The sequence below is a fragment of the Charadrius vociferus genome, unplaced genomic scaffold (genome assembly GCF_000708025.1).
Source record: "Charadrius vociferus isolate BGI_N301 unplaced genomic scaffold, ASM70802v2 scaffold514, whole genome shotgun sequence".
Classification (NCBI taxonomy): Eukaryota; Metazoa; Chordata; class Aves; order Charadriiformes; family Charadriidae; genus Charadrius; species Charadrius vociferus.
The window spans coordinates 609,467-637,435 of NW_009648118.1; the positions used below are offsets into that span (position 1 = coordinate 609,467).

At 41.7% G+C, this 27,969-nt stretch overlaps 2 protein-coding genes across 4 annotated transcripts in view; both read right to left on the reverse strand.

Annotated features, from left to right (window-relative positions):
• Positions 1-4,316, reverse strand: part of MTNR1A (melatonin receptor 1A) — an 88,698-nt gene extending 84,382 nt beyond the window's left edge. Inside the window, exon 1 of the mRNA XM_009883918.1 lies at positions 4,154-4,316. Coding sequence (XP_009882220.1) covers positions 4,154-4,316 — 163 coding nt within the window. The remainder of the gene's footprint in view (positions 1-4,153) is intronic.
• Positions 4,317-12,537: 8,221 nt separating this feature from the next.
• The window catches only part of FAT1 (FAT atypical cadherin 1), a 105,163-nt gene continuing 89,731 nt past the window's right edge, over positions 12,538-27,969 (reverse strand). Inside the window, exons 18-28 of one of the 3 annotated variants that reach the window (XM_009883904.1) lie at positions 26,305-27,106; positions 25,226-25,357; positions 24,955-25,112; positions 23,908-24,370; positions 23,250-23,403; positions 22,875-22,985; positions 22,032-22,672; positions 21,660-21,791; positions 19,561-19,620; positions 16,750-16,785; positions 12,754-13,379 (exon numbers count right to left, since the gene is read on the reverse strand). In XM_009883904.1, coding sequence (XP_009882206.1) covers positions 12,754-13,379; positions 16,750-16,785; positions 19,561-19,620; positions 21,660-21,791; positions 22,032-22,672; positions 22,875-22,985; positions 23,250-23,403; positions 23,908-24,370; positions 24,955-25,112; positions 25,226-25,357; positions 26,305-27,106 — 3,315 coding nt within the window. Of the gene's footprint in view, positions 13,380-16,749; positions 16,786-19,560; positions 19,621-21,659; positions 21,798-22,031; positions 22,673-22,874; positions 22,986-23,249; positions 23,404-23,907; positions 24,371-24,954; positions 25,119-25,225; positions 25,358-26,304; positions 27,107-27,969 lie in introns of all 3 variants that reach the window. The other 2 variants (XM_009883906.1, XM_009883905.1) reach the window with 2 other exon arrangements.

A 27,969-nucleotide genomic window follows, 5' to 3' on the forward strand; every position in this document is an offset into this window, starting at 1 on the left:
GTCCTGGTGTGAGGTAAAACAGAGCCCATTTTCCATTCAGTAATTTTACTTTGCAGCTAATCCTATTCTGACTACTAAAACAAACAGAAACTGTTTGCTCTCAGAGTGATAAGCCCTGTGTTTCCAGTTGATGCCAAGGACGGTATGCAGAGAGGAATAGGGTGGTCACTGTTTCATCCTTACTGGTGTTTGATCAGGAGGAGGTCCCCTCTCCGCAGCTGCACCAGCGTTTCATCGGTAGGTGAACAGCAATGTGCAGGGAAGTTCAAACAGAGCAATGTTCTGTAATTCTGTCTCTCGCAAGTAGCGTGTTGGGTATTTCTCCTACCCAAGCAACGCTGGGCGCAAGTGGACACGTAGACCAAAAGGCTGTGTGCAGCTCCCTCAGCCTGAGAGGCTGACAACTCGGCTGGGCCAGTTCTGAAGTCAATAGTAAAAACAGAATAGTAGAGACATCTTGGAACTGATACTTTAAGCACAAGGAACCAATCTGGTGGTGTGATCACAAGTTGAAGGAGGGAATTGCAGTCATTCTGAAACCCCTATTTTAATTCTAGGTAGGAATAAATACTTTTTAGATGCTTCAGAGCATATTTACGAATCGGCTTCAGACTGCAGTTCCCTCGCTGACCTGCTGCTTTGGTAATATAAATAGTTGTAAAGGTAGTATTGCTCCAGGTGTGTCAGACCAGATATATGCAGTGCCGGGTGATGACTCTCAGCTGTGCAGTCTGATGTCATCCCAAGATCTGCAACACAGTGTCCCTTGGGTGTCTTTCATCTGCCTGCTGTCATTCCGTGTCAGACCCTGCGTTTTGGCTATGGCTGCAGCTCCCACGCACATGACTTTTGGTTTAAGTCTTTATGTGTTTGTCTTCCCCAGGGAAGAGTTTTCCTTGCTGATTTGTATACCAGGCAACCGTGACAATCTTGCAGTATAATACCCAGTGTCACTAATTCAGGCTGGCATGCCATCTGCACTATCTAAAGGTCAGTTCAAGTGTTACTTGTAATTCTGTGGCTTCTTAATAAGAAGCGCTTTAGTGGTACGCTGATTCTTGTTCCCTGATAACAGTAGCAGTGATCCAAGTCCTGTACCAAAAATAAAAAATATCTCTCGCCTGGATGAAACCTGTGTGTCTGATAGCTCAGGAGCCGCTACTGCATTTCTAAACACTCGGCTTCGTTGCTCTGATGTCATGAATTTTGCTTGATGTTGATGCATGCGGTGCTTTTCGAACCCTCTTGTCTCGCTTAGGACAGTTAACAGCGGCCCCTTGTGATGGCAAGAAGAGCTTTTGGCGTTCAGGGTTTCCATACAAGCAGCTCGGGTTAATTAAGCTTCTGAGCTGCTGCTGAATGGCAGGAGGTATAAGCTCTAGAGATGGCTCTGTTTGCTACCTGCAAGGTCTGCAGCAGCCTTAGGGGCAGCAGAAGGAAAGAAAGAAAGAAATAATGATAGAGGAAATCTCAGACATCTGTCCGGCTGTGATGCCACACCACCGGCTTCTCCCCCGCATGCTGAGCTCCTGCTGGGATGTGCTCCGGAAAAGAGCCTGCAGGGAGAGTTAGGGAAGTGAAGCACCTAAATGAGGGACAGAACAGGACTTTTAGAGAGGAGAAATGTGTGCAAAAGTATTATCCAGTGTCAAAGAGAAATGGTGGGGAAGGAAGTGACTGGCCAGCAGTGAGTGGCTGCTTTGGGGCACTGCCCCCTCTGGGACTGTGCACAGTAGCTGTCACAACTAGAGTTGAACCTGTGAAAAATCTCCAAGATTCCTGCCAGGTTTGTTGTTTTTTGGTTTTACTGGTCCGGTAGTGTACTTTGAAGGAGGGGCACTTTGTACTGGTGAGGTCAAAGGAAGATGATGTTGGAGAAATGTTCCATCTCGCCAAGTGTAATTAATACTTCTCCACACATCATGAATGTACCTACACGTTTTGAGCTGTATGAGGTGCTTCTGAAATCCTCAGGAGGGAGCACCAGCAATAGATCACGAAAGAACTGGAATTTGAAAAGGCAGGAAGGTCTCTGGGCTTGAGTCCCCGTGTTATGGTTGCCAGTATTTTCCAAACCAGTGGTGTTGCGTTGCCCTGTGTTGCTGTTGTGTGCTCCTCTGGATTTGTCGCGTCTTTCCTTTGAATGTGGAGCTGAAATATAAAAATATTGATGGATAAAATCTTGTCAAGTCATAAGTGTATCTAACATAATAGCTATTTATTATTAGTTGAATAGAACGTATGCTTGGCTGTTTAAAACCTAATGAGCAGACACTTCACTGAGTTTGGATTTGTTTCTACTGTGTAGTAGTCAAAATGCTTAGAAGGAACACTGGGAGGAAGAAAACTGTTCCTTTAACCTCTGATGTTCCCTGAAAGGGAAAGCAACCATAATTCAGTTTTATTTTATGTGTTCTTATAGTCTGTAAGCTTTAAGTTGCTGCATTACTAACTTCAGGCTGTAGAGTTTGATATCATCTTCACCTGTTTCATTGGTCTTTGTAATGATTTGTATTTAAAGTTAGTTGAAAGAGGGGTAGAAGAAGGGATGATTAGAGCTAATAATACCTGAAGTAGTAACAGAGGTTTTAAATTACAACTAATGCTTTGCTTCCCGTGACTTTAGCTTTTAAGATTTGAAACTGTAAATTAACATATTGAGAAAACTGTGCAAGAGTGTTCTTGTAGGAGTGATCTCTGTGAAACTTTGTTTCTAGCGGAGCAAATATTTCTTCAGTGTTATGTTGCTTTAGAAAAGTGTGGAAGGAACTTCATTGTAGGACATAGCTGCCAGTATTGCTGTATAGTAACAGAGATGTAAAGCAATTTCAGAAACAGGGTGGTAAAAATAATTTGCCCCTGGTTCAGACGCCAAACTGGAAACTTTATTCATACAGCTGCGTGAAAGCTCCTGGCTCTTCCTGAACTAAACACCCAGAAAAGCAACCCCGAAACGCCCTTGGGTCGAGTGAACCTTTAGTTCATCTTGAAAGGAAAAACATCTTGGTTTGTTTTTATTTAAAAAAAAAAAAAGTGGAGGAACAGAACACTGAAATAATTTATGATAATTCACAACTCCTCTACACCTTTATTCAGTGCTCCAAACTGTTAAAACCGTTGTCCTTTCTGTGGGAAACCCTTGGTTAAAACTCTGCTTTCCATAAAGGACTCTGGGTTTGGTGGTTGGTTGGTTTTTTTTTTCCATTTTTCACTTTCAAAGCCAGAGCTGGCTGCTGTGTAAATCTGTCTTTCAGGACATACTCATCTGCTTATCTTTGGGTAGGGGTTCTAACCTAATATTTTTAACCTGAACCTGAATTTCTGTCTCTGTTCCATAACTATCTGAACGAAAGCAGAAACATGCAGCTTTTGTCCCCTGGTGCTGACCACACTCCTAACGTCACAGTGCCCGTGCGAGATCTGCTTTTCCATTTGATAAGACTGAGCTGTTTGGATGAACATTTTTGATAACGGTAATGTTGGCAGGTGCTCTTTTGTCTCTTATGTTTAGAAACAAAGAAAACATGAAAGGATTGGAGAGCGAGAATCCTCAAACGCCCGGACTGGCGCTGTGTGATTTGATTCAGTTCTCGCTTTACAAGCAGCGGACCAGGTTGTCTGGTTTGACAATCTCAATTTACCTGTTTGCTGCTGCTTCTGCTAGTACTGTCTGCATTCTTTCATAAATGCTGCATCCATGGGAAGCTGGTCCTTGGTTCATCTTGCCCTGTATCCATTGTCAGTGGCCATTCTCGTGGTCCTGAGGCAGTTTGAGTTGGCTGTGCCCCAGATAACATGGGCCTGTGGTCCTTAAGTGCTTTAGAAGCGTTGAGTCGGTGCCCTGTTGTCTCCAACACCATTTATTCTCATTCACTAATATCCTTTTATTGTGTGATTATTTTTTTTTTTTTTCCCCACATTAAGACTTGGAAAGCAGGGAAACATCTCAGCTTTTCCCACAGTGGATGTAGATGCAAGAGGGGAAAACATCTGCTAGTCTCCAATTCTCCAAGGTTCCCATTACACCTTGATCTTCCGGTAGTTTTATATTTATAGATGCTCCAGCAAAACTTTCTGCTTTAATGTGTTTTAAAATGAACTTTAATTTTTGATGTCTGCAAATTGTTCCTCAGACATTACTGGATAATCTTACTCTGCGCTGTACTTGCCAGAATTTGTTCCTGCTTATTTTCCTCACTTTTGTACAACTTCAGCTTCCTGGAGTTCAGAGCCTTCCCTGCTCTACTGTTGTACCACGCCAGGCTCCTTTTTCGGCTCTTGTTGGGGTAAATGGTACAAGCTTGCCAATACGACATCTTTGTACAATCTGTGCTCCGTGCTAAGAATTGCCTTTTAGCTGCCTCCCTTAGCTCTCTTTAAAAAGCTTGCTCACTTTTGTGGTGTTTGGATGGGTTTTGATCGTGGCAGTAAAAACTTTGCAGGAGCATCACAAGCCAAAACTTTTAAAATTAAACTTTTTTGTTAAGTACTATGTCTTCAACAGTATTGTCGCTCATTGGGTACCGTGTACCACAAAGGACAAGTTCAAGAGCTGCTTTTGCTCTTGGAGACTCCTGCTGTGTTTTACGCAGTGAAGGAGTCGCTGACAGGGCTGAGGCTGAAAAATGATGTACATCATGTGGGTATGCATGAAATGCCAACAGAAATGGGAATTGTGGAGAGGACATAAATACTTAAAGGGAGGGTGCCAGGGGGATGGGAACAGTCTTTCTTCAGTGGTGCCCAGTGATAGGACAAGAGGTAACGGGCACAAACTTGAACATAGGAAGTTCCATCTAAACGTGAGGAGGGACTTCTTTGCTGTGAGGGCGGCAGAGCACTGGCAGAGGCTGCCCAGAGAGGGGGGGGAGTCTCCCACTCTGGAGCCATTCCAAACCCGCCTGGACGCCGTCCTGTGCAACTGCTGTAGGTGACCCTGCTCTGGCGGGGGGGTTGGACTGGATGATCTCCAGAGGTCCCTTCCAACCCTGACCATTCTGTGACTTTGTGATTCTGTGACAGGTGCCCTACCTATCTTGAGGCAAGGTACTATAGAGTTAATATTGTGGTAAATGAACGATGTATTGGAAACAGGGAGCAGTTGAGATATTAATTGTGAATTACTCTGAAAGGCTCTGTTCTCAAGAGCATTCCTTCTTAAATTTGCTCATTTTCTTTGAGAACCTGTAGGTGTTTGGCTATTCATGGATGTTGATGTGTCAAGCTATTCTTCACGGCAAAACCTATTGAAACACAGTATAGAAATGAGATATTTTCAGCTTTGTACACCAGTCCCCAGACATGGACTGAACAGTTCAATATACCCTCCGTACTTAAAGCATCCATTTTTTTAGTCTATTTCTCTACAGAGTTTGCAAAACTCATTTGTTCCAAGCTTTCCTTAAGACTCTCAGCCTGTTGTGAGAGATCAGCCAAGTTGGACACTTGTGAGTTTAACTGAAGACCGTTCTTTTCTGTATGGGGTCCTAAAATGGATTGATTTAAACAAGTTTCTGGCGGAGATCAATATGGGTATGACGGAAGATACTTCTGCCTTTTCCCAAGGAGATTGGCTAGTAATAGCCAAAAGAAAAAAAACCCAAACAAAACCCTGAAGATCAGAAGTGTTTAAAATAACATGCTTCACTCCAGCTATAGGGAAATCATCTCTGGCATTTAAAGTACCGCATAACTGCACGTTCTTCTTGTTTGAGGGGTGACTTGGTAATGGCTGAATCCAGGTACAGTCTGAGCTGAATGTCAGCCCCTTAACGTGAGACCTTTCCTCCACTTGTTTTAGCAGTAAGTGCGAATGCTGTTGCCTTCCGACAAGATAAATCCAGCCCCCCTCTCCCTGCCTCCTGTGGCTTGTGCTGCGGGGCTCGGAGGGGACGGACTTCAATCTGCAAAATGGCTGTAGACTGTTTGCCAGGGGTTTGGCAACAGGATTTATGCACCTCAACGAGGCCTGAAGAAGTGGAGGCGAAACGAAGCGCTGTCTCCACGAGTCTGGGGAGGCTTAGTCTTGAGCCTGCCTCAACTCCTCGTTACGTTAAAATATCGATTGTGGGATTTTTAGGGTGGCCAAGAGGAAAGTCATGGCAGTAATATAGTGATACTTATGGATTCTGATAGCCCAGTTACGAGGAAATTCTTTTCCTCGTAGGAACCCTATCAAGGGCAGCCCAGAAAGGTTTGCCATCTCCAAAACAAGATGGGGCTTTAACTTGAGGAGCGTGGCTCTGCATCCAGCTCTTGGAAAAGCTTGCACGCTCAGCAAGAATGAGCCCACGCTAAATCAAGCCTCTAGCCTACACACTTCAGTGTCTAACACACCTGAGACGTGGCCTACTGAAAGACTCTGAAACTGTTATTAGGATATACTTTCTTGGACTTAAAGCAGAACCTCTCTCTGCCTCAGCTTCTCTCTGCTTTTAGTAGCAGTCTTCCTCTGATTTTTCCAAATTCCTCACGTTTTGCTTCTGTGCCTGCCTGGCTCTGAGCTGATAAGGTTTTTTGTTGTTGTTGTGGGTTGTCTGTTTGTGTGTGTGTGTGAGTTGGTTTTGTGTGTTCTTGGGACACAAGGTGCGTCCTTTGTCTTTATCTTTTCCCCTCGCCCAGGTTCGATGGCTTTGTGGCTTCCTCAGCAGGAGCTCGGTGGGTAATCAGTCAGAGATGTGGCTTTAAACACTTGAAGTGCCTAATCTAACTCAGGCAAAGTGAGCTTTGATCTCCTGCTTTCCAGGTGTTTCTAAACAGCTGCACTGTGTTCTTTGGAGGTGAGGTCTGTGAAATTTCAGTGGGACAGAACAGTGTTTCACTTTAAAACAAAAAAGCTCAGTGTGTACAATCAAGCTCCAATTATCACACTAATTATATTTTTAGCTTTTTTCTCTGTGAGTTGGGGTCGTCTTTCCCCCCAATGAAACTCAAAGCAGAAGTTCCTATTATCTATATGGCCATCATAAAGTCTTAACTGTTTAAATAAGGAGGCATTTGGACTCTTATGCTATAAATTACAGCCAGTGCTTCAAGTTCTAGAAAAATACATGAAATTAGAAAACAGAAACTTGATGCAGCAGCACAATCTTTCCCCATGTATTTCTCCAAAGTTAAGCACGAGCTCTGAAAGCAATTCCTCCTGCTTCACACGTTTTTCCAGTTGGTACCCTGGGGATTCTGTGAATGAGTCACACTGTCATTAATTGGGCTTCTCGGTGCCTTTCCTCACGCTGAAGGTTTCTACTCTGAACATATAAGAAAGTAAGAAATTACCATCTGCAGCAAGAAGTTTAGAAAGGCTCAGCTTTGAAAATTAAATGAAACTGTTTGCTCTTGTTACAGTGATCACAATGCCGTGTTCTTGCTGGTAGCTTTGACTGCTGTGTGACGGTCACCAAAATCGGGAATAAACTCCTGAACACCACCGAAGTGTTAAGAAGCAGGCGCTCTCTTTATTGCAGTGCTGGATGCACGGGGGCTCGCTCTGCCCAGCATGCATACCATAGCCAGACCCTATTTATTATGTTGTAGGCTTTATATATTCATGTGATTTATACATATTAAAATTATTTCATTAACCCTTCCTAGCTGTGTGCGCATTTTCTTCCTTAGTGGTGGCCCTGAGAGTCCTTGGTGGTTTCTTTTCTTTTCCTGAAGGGGCCGCCTTGTTATTCTTTGGGCGAGCTTTGTGCTCTGTCCTGCAGATTCCTCTCATATCAGTCTCGTAATTGTGAGCTTAACCTTCTAGACCGACTTGTACTAACATCCCGCTCCGGCCTTGGGTTACAGTCCATGCTGTCCGAGTTCTTTGCAGTTATCTCTTTTTACACTCTTCTTTCCATTCTGTCTGCAATTTAACCATTTCAGAATCTGCCTGAATACCCAATTTTGTATCATGACTGCTGCAAATACCCAACTTGTGGGGGTGTGAAGGCTTAAATTTGCATTATGATTGGAATGCTTCCGTGGATCAGATTTGGCAATGGATGTTGGGCATTGGCAATCAATAAGCTTTTGATTATCAGCAAGTTCCAAAATTACTTGAGGGGAAAATAATTCTAGTAAGCTTTGTCTTAAACTTTTGTCTCTAAAATCAAAAGAAAGAGTTCATTTTCCTGCTTTGCAGCTGTACTGAATATTGTGCATCTCTGATTTTTCTCCCCCACTCCAGCTGTGGAAGAATGAGTAATGCTGCCAAAATTTACCCCTGCTTCAGCATGCTTGGTTTAATGGCCACTTCATCTTTTTGATATTTTTACAAAGGCTTGTGTGGGCTTGAAAGCCATTTAATGCTAAAAATTGGCAAGAGCTCTGAAAAGAAACTGAGGCACCCACCTCTTGCTGCCTGCATCAACAGCAGCGTGGCCAGCAGGGCGAGGGAGGGGATTCTGCCCCTCTGCTCCGCTCTGGGGAGACCCCACCTGGAGTGCTGCCTCCAGCTTTGGGGCACTCAGCACAGGAAAGACATGGAGCAGGTCCAGAGGAGGCCCATGAAGACGCTCTGAGGGCTGGAGCACCTCTGCTGCGAGGACAGGCTGAGAGAGTTGGGGTGGTTCAGCCTGGAGAAGAGAAGGCTCCAGGAAGACCTTATGGACCCTTCCAGTACCTAAAGGGGCTACAGGAGAGCTGGAGAGGGACTGTTTATCAGGTGGTGTAGTGATAGGATGAGGGGTAACATTTAAACTAATCTCGATCTCCCATCTTTCAGATATTAGGAAGAAATTCTTGACTGTGAGGGTGGTGAGACACTGGAACAAATTGCCCGATGTTGAAGGCCAGGCTGGATGGGGCTTTGAGAAACCTGGTCTAGTGGGAGGTGGGGTGGAACTAGGTGATCTTTAAGGTCCTTTCCAACCCAAACTGTTCTGTGATTTTATGACTCTGTGTGGTGTGTGCGCAGAGTTTTGCTGTGTGTAGGCTCCTTGCGTGGAAGCTTCGGGTACTGTGGCGTGGCAGTTGGCAGCTACTGTTCAGTGTGCAGAGCTGTGATTGTGATGTCGGGAGTCACCCCGGGGACTTGGTTCTGCCTCTGTCCTGGAGTCCTCGGACCAGGCATGAGTGTTAAATATTGGGTGAAAGAGGTTTTAGAGGATTGTCTGTTGGTGTTTCTACCTCAAATACTAGTAATTAGGTAGAAATGCAGTTTGTACTCTGCTCCAAGGCAAAATGACACTTCATACACTCCAAACAAAATGTAGATTGGACAGAACAGCAACACATTTGACTCAAATCTGCTCAATAAAATATTTAATTCTACTAGCTCAGAAGCATTTTAAAATAGAAAAAAAGACTTCCACATTCTTCTGTACAAGACAGACAGGGACTTAACCAGAGTCCAGCGAAGGGCTGGGAGGATGATTAAGGACTGGAGCATCTTTCATATGACTGAGAGAACTGAGACTGTTCTGTCTGGAAAAGAGAAGGCTCAGTGGGGAACTTCTTAATATTCACAAATACCTGACATGGAGATGGGAAGAAGACAGAGACAGGCTTTTCTCAGTGGTGTCCTGTGGCAGGACAAGCAGCACTTGGCACAAATTGAAACACATGAAGCTACGTGTGAACACAAAATTCTTACCCTGAAGACGTTTGAACGCTGGAATGGGTTGCCCAGTGAGGTTTTAGTCTCCATCCTTGGACACAGCCAAGAGCTGCCTTCCACCCTCAACTGTTCTGTGCCTTAAGGTATTGCTTTGAGACCTTACATTATGGATGTGCTCAGAGATGGTTTGTACTTGTCTTTAGCCACTTAAAAATCTGTATTAAGGAGTTAGGTAAAACATAGTAAGTATGAGGACTTGAATGTACGACTTCACTGAAATTCCCTATTTTAAAACATTTGGCTCATTAGATAAATCCTGTGGCCAATGTTTTTGAATATCTTGGACTACTACTGAGTCAAATGGCAACGCTCTGCTGTGTCGGTGTGTTAACGGGGTTAAAAATGTCACCGGCTTGGTCTTGTGTACTGCTGTAGCTCTGTGTGGGAAAGCGGCTTTAATTGTGCTCACTGGACTTGAATGAGATGGTAACAGCTCCCAAAAGGCCGCATTTGTTTAACGTGGTCCCGCTGTTTAACATGGTTTAACGTGGTCTGCTTTCCTCGCCAACGGAAAAGCTGCAGTGCTGCTGAAACTGCCTCTGCTTCCTCTGCTGCGCTGCCCTCTTGTCTCCTGCCGTGAAGAATAACCTGGTGTTGCATGTTGCCCACCAGCACCCTTCTTCTGAAGGGAAAGCAGCAGACAGACATTCTCATACTTCCACCAGCAAGTTTGCTTAAGCTGAGTTGGAGCGTCTTTGCAAAGTAACGAATGTGACATTGCTCCTTTTCAACAGGATGGTCTACATTAGCCCTCAGGTCACAGCACTATGAATAAAAGTATACTAAAGTGGTGATATTCCTGTCCTTCACACTTCTTGCTTTGAAAAATCTGTTTTCAGACCTTTCTGCTGTACATAAGTACCAAGAAAGTGTATTTGTAGGGCAGGCTTTTGTCTTTACTGGGAGCTCTTAGCAACTGGGGAATGATGTGAGTCTGTGCAGTGTCTACCTCTTGCTGCCTTCTCAGGTTTGTTCCGATCAAGAAGCAGATATTAAGAAATCGTGAGCAGAACTGTGACTAAGCTTAACCTTCTTTGTTCAAGATGGACCTTAGCCTGGGATCCAAACTGCTACGGAGTGTGTGGTACCTTTTACTCACGCTGCTGAATTCCTTTAACGCTATTAAGTAAGAAAATGCTAACGCTGCGCCCAATGTACAAAAGGCGCATGATCAGGGTGAATATTGCCGCTTACAGCCAGAACATGGTTTTAAACTCATCACCTTTAGCCTTTTTCTGTACATCATGAGATTCTTACCTGCAGACAGGCAAGATAACACAGAGGAGTGTCTGTGCCTGGCTTTTGGCTCTGTCCTGTAATCCCTCCGTTTCAGTCACACAGTGCCGAGCTGGGAGTTGTTCTGTTCAAATAGCACTCCAAACGCAAATCCAGTACCCTGCGGGAGGCTTCGGCGTAGCTCTCGGGCCTGAGAATCTACTGCTGTACCCTTCCAGACTACAGAACTTTATGAGACAGTAGGGAAAAAGATGGAGGTGGACCTGAAAGGATTTCAGGCTCTATTAAAAATTCACTAATGTGCTAGGAAATGTTTTCTGAACTTAAAAAGTATCCCTCCTGCAGGGGGCAGAAGACAGTTGTCTTATTCCTTCAGCTTACCATCAGGGCAAATTTATGCTGGAGAACTTTGTGAGAGGGCTTTGTTCTTTTCTAGCGAGGAAAGCAGCTGGATGATACACAGGCAAACTCTCCTGTCGGGACTCCTTGCAGGTAAACTTCTACTGTGAACTTAAAGCAAGAAGCTGCCGCTGACAAACAACTGCAGAAAAAGCCCCGTGTGTTTATCACAAACTCAGAAACTGGCACAGGTGTGCAATCCAGGGACCACTATTTGTGAAAATAACTATTCGGGTGCTTAAGAAACAAAGAAACTGCTTTAAAGAGCTTGGGTTTGGTTTTTTTTTTTTCTGTATGTATTTTTGGGACTTCAGAAAAAATACTCCATAATTTACATAGCTGATATTATATGTTTAAAGAAAAATGCAAACTAGCGAGAAGGCTACTGAAGTTTGATACCCATCAATCTTTATTCATACTGGGCCGATTACTTTTTAAAACACCATTAAGCGGACACACACTGCCATCTAGTGAGCATCTCTAACAGAGCTGCCGCTCCACTGCGGGAGGAGAGGAAAAGGTGTTGCTCCGAGCACGTAACTCAATACAGTACAAAACATATACAGACTTAAAAATGCTGCACTGAATGCTTTGTCAATTGTATAATAGAGATACACAGAGCAAAGCTAAAGTATTTTATTAATAATTTATTGTCAGTAAGAAAGACGGGCTAATGGTAATTTTCAGTAAAAACCTTTACAAGACCGTTGGATCACAAATATACAGACACTATAAAAACTGTGTCATGGTGGTTTTGGTTCTAAACTGGTATGTAGAGGGTCCCCGACACACTTTCCGAGAAGGGAAAAAAGTGTTTACAGTTCTAAAATACAGCAACCCATTTAAGACATTTCCATGGAGCTGACCCGGAAAAATCTCAGGCCTAACCTATGTACAATTGGAATCGGGTGAAGATGTTGAATTTTTCATAATGAAATGTCAAACCTTAAGTTTTTTGGGGGAATACACACAGTGACGCCCTGACTATAGCGAGTCGGGGTGCTAGTTCTTAATGGCACACTAACACCACTAGTTTCAGTGGAAAACAAATTCACAAAATATCTACAAAATCTAGTTAAAACTATTAAAATCAAAACTGTACATAAAATTTACAAAAAAGTAGGAGAAAATTAATTGCATTAGAACTATATAAATATATGCATCATGCTAACATGGAGAAGTGGTATGTGATTTATTTATTTATTTATTTTAAACATAGACAATGTAAGTACAAAAAAGGATGTTCAGAAATGGCACAGCCAATGGAAATCTTGCAACTGTCCAATTACAGTAGGTCAGGAAATGGAAATCAGCTGATTTAGTGAAATGAACTGCATGATCCGATGCTGCCATGCCAGTTTAGCTCACTGAAACAAAAGCATTCACTGTGGCTGGGAAAAAGAAAGAAAATTAAAAAAAAAAAAAACCCAAAAAACAAAAAGCCACGCAACTTTTGAAAGTTGTTCTAGAATTGATAAAAGTTTGTTAGAGTCCAGGCACTTTTGTCGAGCGTGTCAGACTTCTGTATGTTGCTGCGAATCAAGTGGAGGAATTTTCACATCTTCAAAATGCCCATCGTCTCCACTCTCGTAGTCACTCATCATGACTTCGGACTCCATCTCGCAGCATGCTGACACGTCAGAGCACGAAGCCGTGGAAGCATACACAGACATGGACATGTTGTCTACAGGGGGTGCTTCGAAGTCTCTGCTGTACCCTAACGTGTAAGGAGCGTAAGGTTCTCTGTAACTGCCGTTGACACCACTGGTTGTGGTCTGAGGTTCTGACATGTCTGCAGGGTAGTGATGGGGAAGGTACTGGTTAAGGTTAAACCTCTGCCTGCTTCTTGTAGAAGAACCCAAGCTACCTACGGCTGGCATGTCTCTGGGTGGCTGTATTGACTCAAACTGGTCGCTGTATTCGGGTGGTAGCGGTGGAAGCTCATCAGGTGCAGGGAAGTCATCAGGTGGAGGTGGAAAATCACTTTCTATGTCATAACCGCCAGGGTAATAGTCTGTATCGATGGCGTTTGGATCCGTGTAAAGGGGAGCTGACTCCTCAACCACTTCGTAATTTGGATACTCTTGGATACCCGGCAACTGAACGCTTGGCATCCAGTCTGATGTATCCCAGTGATAACCTGAAAAGTTAATTTTTTTTCAAAAAACAAAAAGTAGTATTAGTATCTTGTCTTCAAGTCAGTCTGAATTGAGAAGTCAACACGTGTTTTAAGACAACGCAATCACTGTGATTAGGACACTACTTGTTAATTAGAGAGCAGTTTGCCCCAGTTCCACGAAAGACATTCAACACAAAACGACTTCACATTATGCCATGCATTAGATATTGCCTCATTCACACTTGAACTCTTAGATTTTCTCAGACATCTCACCTAACGTGGGAAGTGCTGTAGGTCACCTACGGAATGTGCTGTCACAATACCTAATGGTATAGAATTGTTCACTGCATAGACAGGAAAGAACCAACAGCCTCCCTGGTGCAGCTCAATTTTTAATCAATTGTTGTCGAGTAATTACAGTTAGGCTGATAACAGCCGCCTGGTTTTCTTAAGAATATATTTATTAAGCATATCTAAACCATGCTTTTCTTACAGAAAAGAAGTAATGTCTACCTGGTAAAGTATCCAGACCACCTACAGACTTTACCCCTTAACTGAATTGTAAAGTTAATTTCACAAAATGCTGTTAGCTCTACAGTAACTGCCACACCTCTGATAAAAATCTTCGACGATTAGTAAAAGACATTCCACATTCAAATACAAGAACAAAACAGGAAAACCAAGCTTAATCATGCATAAATGACCCAATTTCATCCTCTGTTGCAAACACCCCTTGAATAAGTTTGTATTCGCCTGCTGGAAACTAGATGTAAGCCTAATCTGATTAAACAGTAATTGTTTTTCACATCTGAACACCAAAAAGGAAAATAATACAGAGTTGTAATAAGGTGCAAATCTAGTAAAGAGTAATCACTGCAGACAAATGCACAGCAAGCAACTGACGGTCAGTCCGTGTTAAAACCAAATATTAACAGAAATATTTTGGTGAACATCAATGAACTACATGCAGAAGTCACCTCTTGGATTGCTGAGGTCAGGAACAGCAAAAGACTCTTTAGGTGGCAGAAGGAGAAGAAAAAGGAGAAAACATCTGTAGTTAGGAATCAAACAGTGGAACCCACGTGAAGACAAACAACGACTGTCACTACGACGTTCATGCTGCTTTTGCCCAGTTTACTTAGCGGTACTAAAGTTGGTGGTCTTTTTTTCGTTGGCGTTGGCCTTCAACTGTAGAACAGCCACTGAGTTAACGTGCGGCCCACACGGCTGCGCAGTGGCAAAATCTGCAGCCTGTAGCTTGCTGAAACCCTCCTATTGGTAGATTTAGGACTTCTGCTAAAAAGGGTAACAAAACCTGATCTGATTTTTTTATTTCCTTGTATCCCCTTGGTTTTCAATACAGGGCTGCATCTTTTAGGACTTATACTTTCCAGCAGCTCACGCAAAGACGGGAACTCTCTCTTTAGCAGCTGCCACACGCTGTGCACTGGGGTCCTGCCTCCCTTTTACAGCAATTCCAACACCTCACGCTCCGCAGGGAACTGGCCTCTGTTAGCCAACAAATTTTAAACCTTTCTTTCTTCGGGAATCTATATTCCCTCGTGAGGTCTGTAAGGATGGGCAATGCCTATCCTAACCCCAAAATCTTCTACAAATCGATAACTAACTTTATTCTTGGAAGACTGAAGGGACAGAGGTTGACTCTTGGAGGAGGTTTCCTCTTTGGTTTTTTTGAAGCTTGCCTAGCCCAGACAAGAAAAATACTGTCCACACTAAAGGAGACAGCAGTCTGAGATCTCTCTGAGACTCTCATCTCCAGGAGAAGGTTCTGACCACTAAGTCTACTTAGAAGATGATATTCTCAATTTTTCTAGGGAAACTGGGTGCAAAACTAAAGCCAACGGGCACACTGTGGCCTTACGATTTAGAGCACTTTTACCAAGGAATGGGGAGATCTTGGTCCTGTCCTCTTCTTCTGAGGCAAAGGGTCTTTAAGATAAAAATACAGAAATACAAACTAGAACCTGACGTGCCCGTCTTTCTAGGTGACAATCTGCTAGGCTGGAGCTCTGTCTCCTCTTCCCCTCAGAACTGTTGGTTTGCACAGAGCTACAACCTTGGCTGAGTGAGGGTCAGCGCAGGGATCGCAGGCCTGCAACTGTCCCAGCAGGAGAGCAGCTACAGCTCGTGCTGCCGGGATAGCCCTGGGACAGAACCCCTTGGGGAGACTAAAGGGAAGGACCGTCTCTCCCAGAACTTGAAGGCTTGAGCAAGGATCTCTGCTGCTCAAACTGGCACCCTCCTGAGGGCGCTCAAAAGCAGAACTCTTTACCTAAGATGCTTTGAAAGAAGGAATGCTTATTAAGAGTAGAAAGTTACAAGCGTTAAGAAGTAGCTGAGCAGAACATCTTTAATCTCTCTGTGAATATTCTGCAATGCATAAAATATTTTTATTTATCTTCCAGTGATATTAAACCACCGAGCAATGCTTCTAACTTTGACTTGAGAACTACATCCATCATTTTTAGCTTCTACCAATTCAAATCTCATAGAAAATCTGAATAAGTTATTTAATATTTCCCCTGACAGATTCTTCCTGTTCTGGTCTTATAATTCTCCTTTCACAAGTACTGCACATTACAATATTGAGCAGTGAGGACAATGGTCTATAGGTACACGTTAATGAAATACTCTCGTGTAATTACAAGTCTTTGCATTTGCCTACTTTTTTGTGTGTCTGCATGCATTAGACAGGATGCACTTCAAATAATAAACCACAGAGACTCTTTAGCTGCTATAATTAATTTTATGTTCTTAAAATGGCTTGATTTTAAGTAGGACTTCATAAAAAAGTAGGGTTTCCTAGTCTGTATTAAGACATAGGAAACACACTGTGGATGCTATTTCACAAGTAACTTCTGCAGACTGATGGTCAGGGCGTGAATTACTTGCATTACTGGAACTTTAAGGATTTTTAAGTCAATTAAAACAATAATTAGCATATTTTGTATAGACTCACTGGCACCTTTCAAAATGCTGTTAGCTCTACAGTAACTGCCACACCTCTGATAAAAATCTTCGACGATTAGTAAAAGACATTCCACATTCAAATACAAGAACAAAACAGGAAAACCAAGCTTAATCATGCATAAATGACCCAATTTCATCCTCTGTTGCAAACACCCCTTGAATAAGTTTGTATTCGCCTGCTGGAAACTAGATGTAAGCCTAATCTGATTAAACAGTAATTGTTTTTCACATCTGAACACCAAAAAGGAAAATAATACAGAGTTGTAATAAGGTGCAAATCTAGTAAAGAGTAATCACTGCAGACAAATGCACAGCAAGCAACTGACGGTCAGTCCGTGTTAAAACCAAATATTAACAGAAATATTTTGGTGAACATCAATGAACTACATGCAGAAGTCACCTCTTGGATTGCTGAGGTCAGGAACAGCAAAAGACTCTTTAGGTGGCAGAAGGAGAAGAAAAAGGAGAAAACATCTGTAGTTAGGAATCAAACAGTGGAACCCACGTGAAGACAAACAACGACTGTCACTACGACGTTCATGCTGCTTTTGCCCAGTTTACTTAGCGGTACTAAAGTTGGTGGTCTTTTTTTCGTTGGCGTTGGCCTTCAACTGTAGAACAGCCACTGAGTTAACGTGCGGCCCACACGGCTGCGCAGTGGCAAAATCTGCAGCCTGTAGCTTGCTGAAACCCTCCTATTGGTAGATTTAGGACTTCTGCTAAAAAGGGTAACAAAACCTGGTCTGATTTTTTTATTTCCTTGTATCCCCTTGGTTTTCAATACAGGGCTGCATCTTTTAGGACTTATACTTTCCAGCAGCTCACGCAAAGACGGGAACTCTCTCTTTAGCAGCTGCCACACGCTGTGCACTGGGGTCCTGCCTCCCTTTTACAGCAATTCCAACACCTCACGCTCCGCAGGGAACTGGCCTCTGTTAGCCAACAAATTTTAAACCTTTCTTTCTTCGGGAATCTATATTCCCTCGTGAGGTCTGTAAGGATGGGCAATGCCTATCCTAACCCCAAAATCTTCTACAAATCGATAACTAACTTTATTCTTGGAAGACTGAAGGGACAGAGGTTGACTCTTGGAGGAGGTTTCCTCTTTGGTTTTTTTGAAGCTTGCCTAGCCCAGACAAGAAAAATACTGTCCACACTAAAGGAGACAGCAGTCTGAGATGTCTCTGAGACTCTCATCTCCAGGAGAAGGTTCTGACCACTAAGTCTACTTAGAAGATGATATTCTCAATTTTTCTAGGGAAACTGGGTGCAAAACTAAAGCCAACGGGCACACTGTGGCCTTACGATTTAGAGCACTTTTACCAAGGAATGGGGAGATCTTGGTCCTGTCCTCTTCTTCTGAGGCAAAGGGTCTTTAAGATAAAAATACAGAAATACAAACTAGAACCTGACGTGCCCGTCTTTCTAGGTGACAATCTGCTAGGCTGGAGCTCTGTCTCCTCTTCCCCTCAGAACTGTTGGTTTGCACAGAGCTACAACCTTGGCTGAGTGAGGGTCAGCGCAGGGATCGCAGGCCTGCAACTGTCCCAGCAGGAGAGCAGCTACAGCTCGTGCTGCCGGGATAGCCCTGGGACAGAACCCCTTGGGGAGACTAAAGGGAAGGACCGTCTCTCCCAGAACTTGAGCCTGCCGAAGGCTTGAGCAAGGATCTCTGCTGCTCAAACTGGCACCCTCCTGAGGGCGCTCAAAAGCAGAACTCTTTACCTAAGATGCTTTGAAAGAAGGAATGCTTATTAAGAGTAGAAAGTTACAAGCGTTAAGAAGTAGCTGAGCAGAACATCTTTAATCTCTCTGTGAATATTCTGCAATGCATAAAATATTTTTATTTATCTTCCAGTGATATTAAACCACCGAGCAATGCTTCTAACTTTGACTTGAGAACTACATCCATCATTTTTAGCTTCTACCAATTCAAATCTCATAGAAAATCTGAATAAGTTATTTAATATTTCCCCTGACAGATTCTTCCTGTTCTGGTCTTATAATTCTCCTTTCACAAGTACTGCACATTACAATATTGAGCAGTGAGGACAATGGTCTATAGGTACACGTTAATGAAATACTCTCGTGTAATTACAAGTCTTTGCATTTGCCTACTTTTTTGTGTGTCTGCATGCATTAGACAGGATGCACTTCAAATAATAAACCACAGAGACTCTTTAGCTGCTATAATTAATTTTATGTTCTTAAAATGGCTTGATTTTAAGTAGGACTTCATAAAAAAGTAGGGTTTCCTAGTCTGTATTAAGACATAGGAAACACACTGTGGATGCTATTTCACAAGTAACTTCTGCAGACTGATGGTCAGGGCGTGAATTACTTGCATTACTGGAACTTTAAGGATTTTTAAGTCAATTAAAACAATAATTAGCATATTTTGTATAGACTCACTGGCACCTTTATTACTACTATTATTGTGCAAAGAGTTTGTGTTTTTCAGAATGGTCGGTTCTTAAATGTTAGCAGAAAAGAAATAAAATTCCACTGAAAATGTCTACTTTGCTTCTTTCTAACTTCTAAATACATACTACACACACACACACCAATATGTCGGTTTTTATATACACAAATATGTGTGCATGTACATATATACAGCCAAATACACCTTTTGATAGTGATGTAAGGCTGGGCAGTAACTACTTAAACTGACAGGGCTGCGTATGCCTATATACCTCAACCGCACCCTAGAAATCCAATTTTTCTGCTAAAGAGACAGGCTGATGTGAAGACCGGGGCAGCGAGTACTGACACCAGACCGCCCAGACACCCTTTCTGCCCAGCCGGACACGGTGCCAAGGGATGTGGGTGGGAGGAGAGAAGGACGTGGGGGCTGCTGCTTTCTCATTTACTGCAGTGTATGTCATCGCCTTTGATGCTGTCTCAGTTCTGCTGGGAGCTTTAGCGTGAATATTTGCAGAAGAGAGCGAGCACCAAGACCTTTTTATGCCAATACTTTTTTTTTTTTTTCCCCTGCCAAGAAATCACACTTTGAAATCTGCCCACAGGATAGCTACAGCATTTACATGAAAATATGAACAGACATACAATATAAAGATATTCTTTGCTAAAACTTCTCATAAATCCAAGTAAATAATATTTTATAACTCCCATCTGCTAGGACTACATCACTAGAAGACAAACGTGCATTATTCTGCCAAAGCAGTAAATAAATATTAAAACATGTATATACCTTCTTTTTCCACCGAGTCAACAACAGCATTGACAAGGTGTATTACAGTCACTACGGAAGCTTGTAAAAGGTATAAAAGGAGCAAATTAAAACAAACCTATAGTTAGTATCACTTTAAACAAGGTATACAAGTATACAAAAAGACACTGTAAAATTGCAGTTCATTACTGGTTTATAAAGCAAGATTATTGGGGTACATATACATTTACTCTCTATCTGCAAAGCAGTTGCATACAATATGTAAAATACATCTCTAAAGCTGAATTTTATTCTTGATAAACATTGAAAAGTACTTGTAACTACTCCGGAAGCAAACTCTGCAAGAGCACAAAGCTGCTCGAGTAGTGTTAGAATTTCTGAAACGCTGCCTAAACGTACCATTTGCATAATACTTCACCTACATAGCACTAAGCTGGGCTCTCCCAAAGGCTTGTGTTGGGTCAATTAAGCCTCTCCCTTTTAGACTGCAAACTACATTCCCCCCCACCAATAGAGGACCAGGGTAAGAAATTTTCACCAAAATGAACTGAGATGCTGGAATATGAAAAATACCTGCTGAAAAACTTGTGTTGCTGACCTACTTAAGTCGCGTGCGAACGCCGCTACCACAGTAAGAATACCAAATTCAGGTTGTGCCATTCTTATTGAAAAAAAAACCCAAAATTAATGTATTTTTTATGTCTTCTCTTTCCCAAGATACTTTTGGAAGGGAGAAGGATTTACTCTTACAGGGTAGGGTGAGGTAAGCGCATGCAATTTGTTTGCATGGCTCAGGGATTAAATTTCAAACTAATGAATTCAGAACCTACCAAAAAGGAATGAAAGAACAATATCTATGATGCTACAGCTATTTCTTTGTAAAGGATGTATTAATGAGTAACCAATACATGACAAGAAATACGAGAATGTATGAAATATATGGGATGGAGAGGAGGGGACAACGACATGTACCGCACAACACTTTATACCACAGGAAAAAAGTTGGAAGTTGATATCGGGTCTACTGATAAAATGATGAGTACTGTAAGTGTACCATTTTACTTTCACCAATCATTAACACACGTTTCTTTTCATGCTGTTAAGAACAAATCACTCTACTTCGTTGAGAAGCAGAATGTTCTTTATTCCTAAGCTAAAGGAATTTCAAATTCTTTTTACCATTCAGAGACAAAAGCAGAAATTGGAATAAAGAGTCAAAACACCTTAAGTTGGTGAATTAGGTTATGAAACAACTGTGGCTTTGTCCAATCAGTCTGAAATGTTTCTGTATGCATAGATGCATTCATAGCAACTGTAAAAGCATCTGTCATCACAATGGAAAAGTAAAAGACGTCCAATTAATAATAATAAACCCCACAAAACGTATGCTGATTATATTTTGGTGGACTGGAGTTGCGATCAAAATATTTTTATTTTTATATTGGCTTTTTTCGATGTATGAACTTTTGTTATGACATCATTTTAATCATGGTGAAAGCCAAATATACTGTTCTACTATAACAAAATTCCTTTTTTGTGCAGCTTCCTTCATTACTAAAGTAATCAAACTTACAAGCAGTCCCTTAAACTCTGCTCTCACTCAGAACTGATCTGATCCATATGGGAGCTGAGGTCGCAGCAAGAAAAAGAGAAGGAAACAAATGAAACTGTAACACCGGAAAGCTTTACTGAAAGCTGAACGTCAAAGCGAAAGTTATATTTGCCCAGAGGCCATTTTTTAAATTCACTGTATTCTTGTATAAGGCTATAACTAACGAGTATCTAGAGGAGCTTCTCAAATTTGAACACGCTTTTAACACCTTTTAAACACAAGGCTCTAAACACCTTGTGCTGCATTTCCACTGTTAATATTCTAACGACAGAATGAATATATGTAATTTTAAGGTAAAGTAATTAACATGAGGTGCAAGATAGGCAAAATACTTTTAAACAATTAACAGATCTGGCTATTAAAGTAAGTAAATACAGATATATATTAAATAAGCTATTATTTAATATATATTCGCTAAATGTAAGTACTATTGATACTAAGAGATATAGATGCAAAGACAGAACGAACAAATGTAAGCGGCAGTACAGAATGATTGTATTTTACGTACCATTGTCATCACAGGATTCAGACTGGAAGGAGCTGAGAGACTGGACCTCCGACATGCTCTCTCTAGCACTGTAAGGATGGGAGTTCTTTTCATCCAGAGGCTTTTTTGAAAGGCAGGGGTCAAGATCTACTACTTTAGCTGAAAGAAAAAGTTTCAAGTGAGACCACTAATAGATTCTAGACTAAAGGGTCAATAAAATGTAAGGCTGAGATCGACACATGTTTACAAAACTTAATAGAGCGGGAAGCCTGATCAGACTCAAACCCCAGTAGTCATAATGCCTTTTCTACCCAACAGGCACAGACAGAGACTGTGCACTCATTAAAATCATACCAGTGCACCCCTTTCACAGAGAAGTAATAAAATGAGAACATTTCTTACTGTCATAGTCAAAATCCCAGCTGGGTTTCTGTATTGAATCGCTGTCTGAAGGAGAGTTGGAGGGAGGGGGAGGTGGCAAATTTGGTGCTACACTGCAAACAGCTACAGCTTTCCGGTGACCGTGTACAGAATCTGGGTTAAAAGTACTAAACTCTGGGTGCTCGGGGATGGCAGACCCCTCAAAAGAATTCCTGTCAAGGTTGTTCCTGGAGTCGCTTGGAATGCTTGGAGTGTACGAAATGGGACGAACAGGAACCTGTGGCGGGATGTCAGAATAGATGTTCTTATTCAATTTTGCATCAAAATAAGGTCTTTGCAAGAACGCTGTTGTAGCTCCCGGTTGCTTGTCTTCAGGTTCTGGCTGGTGCTTCTTCTTTCTACTAATCACTTTGCGGCAAACAACAAAAATCAAAACTAACAAGAATATTCCTGCGATGAAAACAATAATCCCAATCACTTCGGCTAAACTAATGTTCCAAGATGTTGAAACATATTTGTTAAGAACAATGTCTGTGCAGTGCTTTCCTCCAAATCCACGGCTGCAGTTGCAGTGATACGACCCATAAGTATTCTCACAAAGGGCACCGTTAAGACACGGGTTTTCTACGCATTCATTGACATCACTCAGGCACCTGCCAGAAACCGAGCAGAGAAATGCTGGTTAGTTTGCATCAGTACTCTCTGTTGTAGTCTCCTTGTTCTCAACCATTCTAGATGTATCTAATCTATGGTACTGTACACTACCAGGCTGTTTTACCAACATTTCAGATTTCAACCGGTTTGAACTGTCGAGTAATACTGTTCAAAATTCAATATATGTGGAACACTACCTACCTTTCTCCACGAAAGCCTGCTTCGCACTCACAAACAGGTCCATCCAAACTGTCAATACACTTGCCACTGTTTTTACAAGGATTGTCTTTGCAATATGGACCCAGCTGGCACCTGCAAAGGAAAAAAAACAAACCCAAAAAACAAAACAGGGAAAAAGAAACAGCATGAATGAACTGTTACTTTACTGCAAGTAAGTATACAGTGTGGGATGCAGGGCTGTAACATAGGGGCTGGCATTAACTTCAGCTAACTCCAGTGGGTTTGAAAGTCTGAGCTTTAAGTAGGAAACAGATAAAAAAAGAAAACAGAAAAAGCTTTACATTTGTAGCCTGTTCTTTAAGGGGTTCATCGGTACAATAAACCACACAAACCTACCTTTGGCCTGTGTACTGTCCTCGGCACTGGCAGATGAAATCATCACTGACGGGGATGCAAGTACCACCATAGAGGCAGGGGTTGGAAGCGCACGGGTTGACACTTACATCGCAGTGAGTTCCCATAAACAAAGGTGCACACTTGCAGTAGTAACCTGAAATCAAATACAGTCTTTTTGAAAAGGGCACGTGGCTTTAGTGGATTTAAGATAAAATCCTCCCTGCCCACCTACCTGTTCAAAGAGAGAGAGAGAGGATGGGAAGAAATAAAAATATTTTTATTGAAAGACAAAGGAAAGTTTAACAGTACGGTTTTTCTTGAGTATGACTGAAGGATCAGTTCCTCTTTTCTCACAAAACTCAAGCTTGTCACAATGACTTCAGAATTTTTAAAGGAAGACCCTAAAGTAGGCAGCTGAGAGAACGGACCGCAGGTGTTGACACTGAAGATTAAATCTGGGCTTTGTCTGATGGACTTTCTCTACTTTATACCCCAAGAAATGGAGTCTAGAACACAGGCAGACAGAGCCTTCCTACCAGACAACCAGCCTTCTACAGCTCACTGGCAAAGCAAGAATTATTCACAGTTATTTTGCCCATCCAGGCAGGGAAGCAGAAAAACAGTTTTGAACACTAACTGAGAGTACAGCACAGCTTACCTCCATTTGAGAGTGCATTGCAGATGCCTCCGTTCTGACACGGGCTGCTTGAACAACCTTCTGTGGCAGTCAGTAAGCACCCAGGGGTCACATCTACAGATTCTTCCATGTGTGCATAACTTCGTGGCTTACTGTTTAGGGGGAGCTCTTGTCCATTAAGCACGACAGAATCCATACAGCCTCTGAAACCATTGCTAACCTGAGGACTTCTGCCATGCCTTGTACCTTGCTGCCGAATATGACCACCAAAAAACACATGATTATCTAGGTTGAGTGTCCTAAGTGTACCAGGAGCAGTACCAGACGCAGTATGCACCCGATCCAGAACAAGTCGTGCGTAATTTCCATCCACTTCCAGAGACACTGAATGCCACTGGCCATCGTTAATCTGAATGCTCTGAACGGAGACAATCCCAGGTCCACTGCCACAATCAAATTTATATTGCAGCCTTCCATGGTGAATCTACAGAGGAAAGGCACAACATCAACACATGGTCTGCACACTTAAAAAGTAGAAAATATTGATGCCTATAAAAGTTTATGTTTGCTGGAGAGACGGGATGATGGTGGTGCCCATAAAAGGCAGTTTAATAACACGGTATTCCAAACAGTCGCAGCGATTGTGATTCACTCTATATGGTTCTTTTAATCAAAAATGTATATTTTGTACATTTTTTCCCTAGTAAAGACGACACAGGTCATCATCAAAAGATTACAACACTTCAAGACCTTTCATCTTGTGCTTCTGGATGGACTTAATAAGTAATATAAGCAAATACATTTGAAATTATTTAAAATAAATAATTCAGGGGGTGTTTTCTGTTTTGCTTTATTTTAAAAACATTAATGAAAATTAATTCCTTTTGCACATAAAAAAAATTCTGTACAAGTTTGTCACCTGGATGTGACACTCTACCTTGAAGGCAATTCTCAGTTATAACAATTCTACAGAGATGTTATGATTCAATCTTAATTTGGCACAAAAACCAGTAAGAGGATGGTAAGAAGAAAAGAGGAGGAGATATGCACTAGGAGATTTTAATATACCTCTAAGATACTGTAGTCAGTTCCTCGAGCATACATAACAACTGCATGAGCGGAGTAAGTTCTAAGTCTCATTGTCAGCTTCATTTCCTCTTTGTTCTCATTTTCCATGAGACGGTATTTCACATAGCTGCTCCCGGTAAATGTCACAGCAGAGCCAGCTGATGCTGAGGAATACAGAAAAGCGTAAAAGGTGTTAACACAGGACTGGAATGAAATTTATACTTGGAGTAATGTGGTTTTAAGCAGAAATTTTTTAGAGTTATTTTCTTACCATGACACTGTCCAGCTTTGCCGTCTGGGCAAACACAGGTGTATTTTCCTTCCTTTGGATCTCCTAAACATTCAGTACCTTCAGGGCATGGGTTTCCTTCACACACGCTATTCACCAGGGGGCATTTCCCTTCTGTAAAATGAAATACATTATTTCTCTTCTATTGGTGGTAATGGTATTTTGTGAGAAGGGACACTTAAGTACAGTAGCTGAAAGGATCCCAAATGATATTCCTAACTCTCAGACGAGGAAGAGAAGTAACAGTTATGGGACAGGATGGGCACAAACACAGACGAGACAAATGGCATAGACAGTGGCTGATGTTTATAGTTATCTTGATTCCTCAAACAATTCAATTGGTTAAATTTGGAAACTGGTGTTGCGGTTTAAGGTTTAACATTACTATTGTACACCATAAAAACCAACATGCAGATATTAAACAAGGAGAGATTAGGCTGGGGAAAGCAGGAGAAGAGCGTGTCTGTATTTGGGACAGAAAATGAACAGGCTTTAAATATTTACTTAAGATGCGCAAGTTCACCCAGCAATGTTAAGTCACGATTTTAAAAAGCAATGTTGTTTTCTTCAGAGCTCAAGACAAATTAATCTTCTGTTATAAATCTGTACGCTTATATGTATCTTAATGAATATTCATGTCCCAGTTCACCCTGCCATTCCCAGCCAAGTTTGGAAGCTGTGTGGGCTATTCCTCTAAGCAGAAACCAGGAAGTATTCAGGTACTTTGCAAGAACTTACCTTTGTGCATACAAGACTGACAATGGCTCACAATTTAGAACAGGCAACAAAAAAAAAAGGAACTTCTTTCATAAAATTAAGGTGTAGCTATAAAAAAAAAAAATCCCTTCCCACAAGCTTATATTATGTAAACTCTTAAAATGAGGTCATGAGACAAGAAAGAATTACTCCTTACTCTGAATAACATTAGGCAACCGTTGCAGCGAGAGTTGCAGGACATTCTTAATCTTGTCTTGTAATAGAAATTTTCCGCTGTGGACTATGGCTTTTCAAAACCAGAACAATCTTTTTGAGGATATCGTTTCCCCTACTGCTTTTCTTACCTTTACAAAGACAAACTGCTGTTCTGTGATGACGGGGAGTGACAAAACTCAGCCTGGCTGTGCTGTGGGTTGACATGATGTTCTCATCCACTGTTACTTTTTCTTCACAAAATTTCAAAGGACAATCTAGGCCTGCGCAAAGCTTATGGAAAACATCAATTATCCGGACACCCAAAATCTCCTCTAGGTCAGGCACAGAAGAGTTTATCTTGTGGAGCAAAATTCTCATTGGGTGCTGAGAGCTACCAGACTTTTCAATATTCAGGAGGACATCGAGGTTTGAAGGAGGATCAGAAGGCTGCAAACTAACAATCTGGATGTCATTTCTCCTCACACCCAAGATGTTTCTTAAAGCTCTCTGGAAATTGCGCCAGTAATCACCAATGAATTCTTCAGGGGCAAGGTTTGCAAAGCGTATTGCAATGCTGTGATTTAATAAATCTTGTGTGATTTGTCTGATGTGTACAGTAATATCAGCTGCAGTTGTAAATTTTCCATCTGTAACAGTGACATTTAGGAGGTACTGTCCTACATCTAACTTTTTATGTGCTATTAGTTTGCCACCAGTACTGGAAACGGAGAATAAGGATTCCATTTTGGGGTCCAAACTGTATGTCAAAGTATCATAAACATCTTGATCGGTTGCATGAATTTTTCCAATGACACCACCTGAATATTCTTCCCCAAAGGCTGTGATAAAGATTTCTAGAGGCAGAATTGCTGGAGAATAAATGCTTTCCTCAATAACTCTAATATCAATGTAAGTCAAAGATGACAACGGCGGTTTTCCATTATCTGCCACCTAAAGGAAGATGAGGATAGAGTTAGATTTTTGTTTTATCTCAAATTCTACTGTAGGTATTTGAACTGTATACAGTATAGTTGTATTTTTCTACAAAAGAAAGCTCCTACAGGAAAATGCCTTATGAAAATTTTATAACACAGGTCCTGACACAAAAGTTAATATTAAAAATTTAAAAAGCTTATATAAGCAGGCACACACAAACGTGTTCACTTCTTCTGACACTAAAAGGCTACGGTGTACTTAATACCTGGAAATGCCAGGAAGCTACTAACACTTCTAGCAAATACAGAGCAAATGCACAGTAGCTGATTTCAGACAGCAGATGGTGCTTGAAGCTTTTTTATTTCAAACATGGAAACACATTACAAACTTGTAATGAGTCATGCACTAGAAATTTAAAACATGCTTCACCACAGTTATTAGGAGGTGGTCTTGAAGACAATCTAAATGCAGTGTGCCAAACAGTACCCCAAAAGGGAAACAATAAGTGTTACAAATAATTATGTTGTCTTTCATGATTTGAGATCATGGAGGGGGGGGAAAAAAAACCCCACTTGTACTGGTATTTGCTTCAGATAATTAAAGTAACTATCTTTAACAGAATCAGCCTAATTCAATTTTAAAGCCTTTTTAAACATCACATCCCCTTGTCCTCTGTCCCTTTTTGACAAAAGCACATACTGTTGTCGTGTGAAGAGGGGACAAAAAAGAGAGTAGAAAAGTGAGAAAAGAGCATTCCCTTGGCTTCAGTTTCTTTCTTTCTGTTTCTCAGTTCTTGTTTCCCAGAGCTCTTTCCCAGTTACTGAAAGTGAGACTGAAGAAATGGGCAAAGAAGAATCGGAGAGTTGTGAAGGGACAGA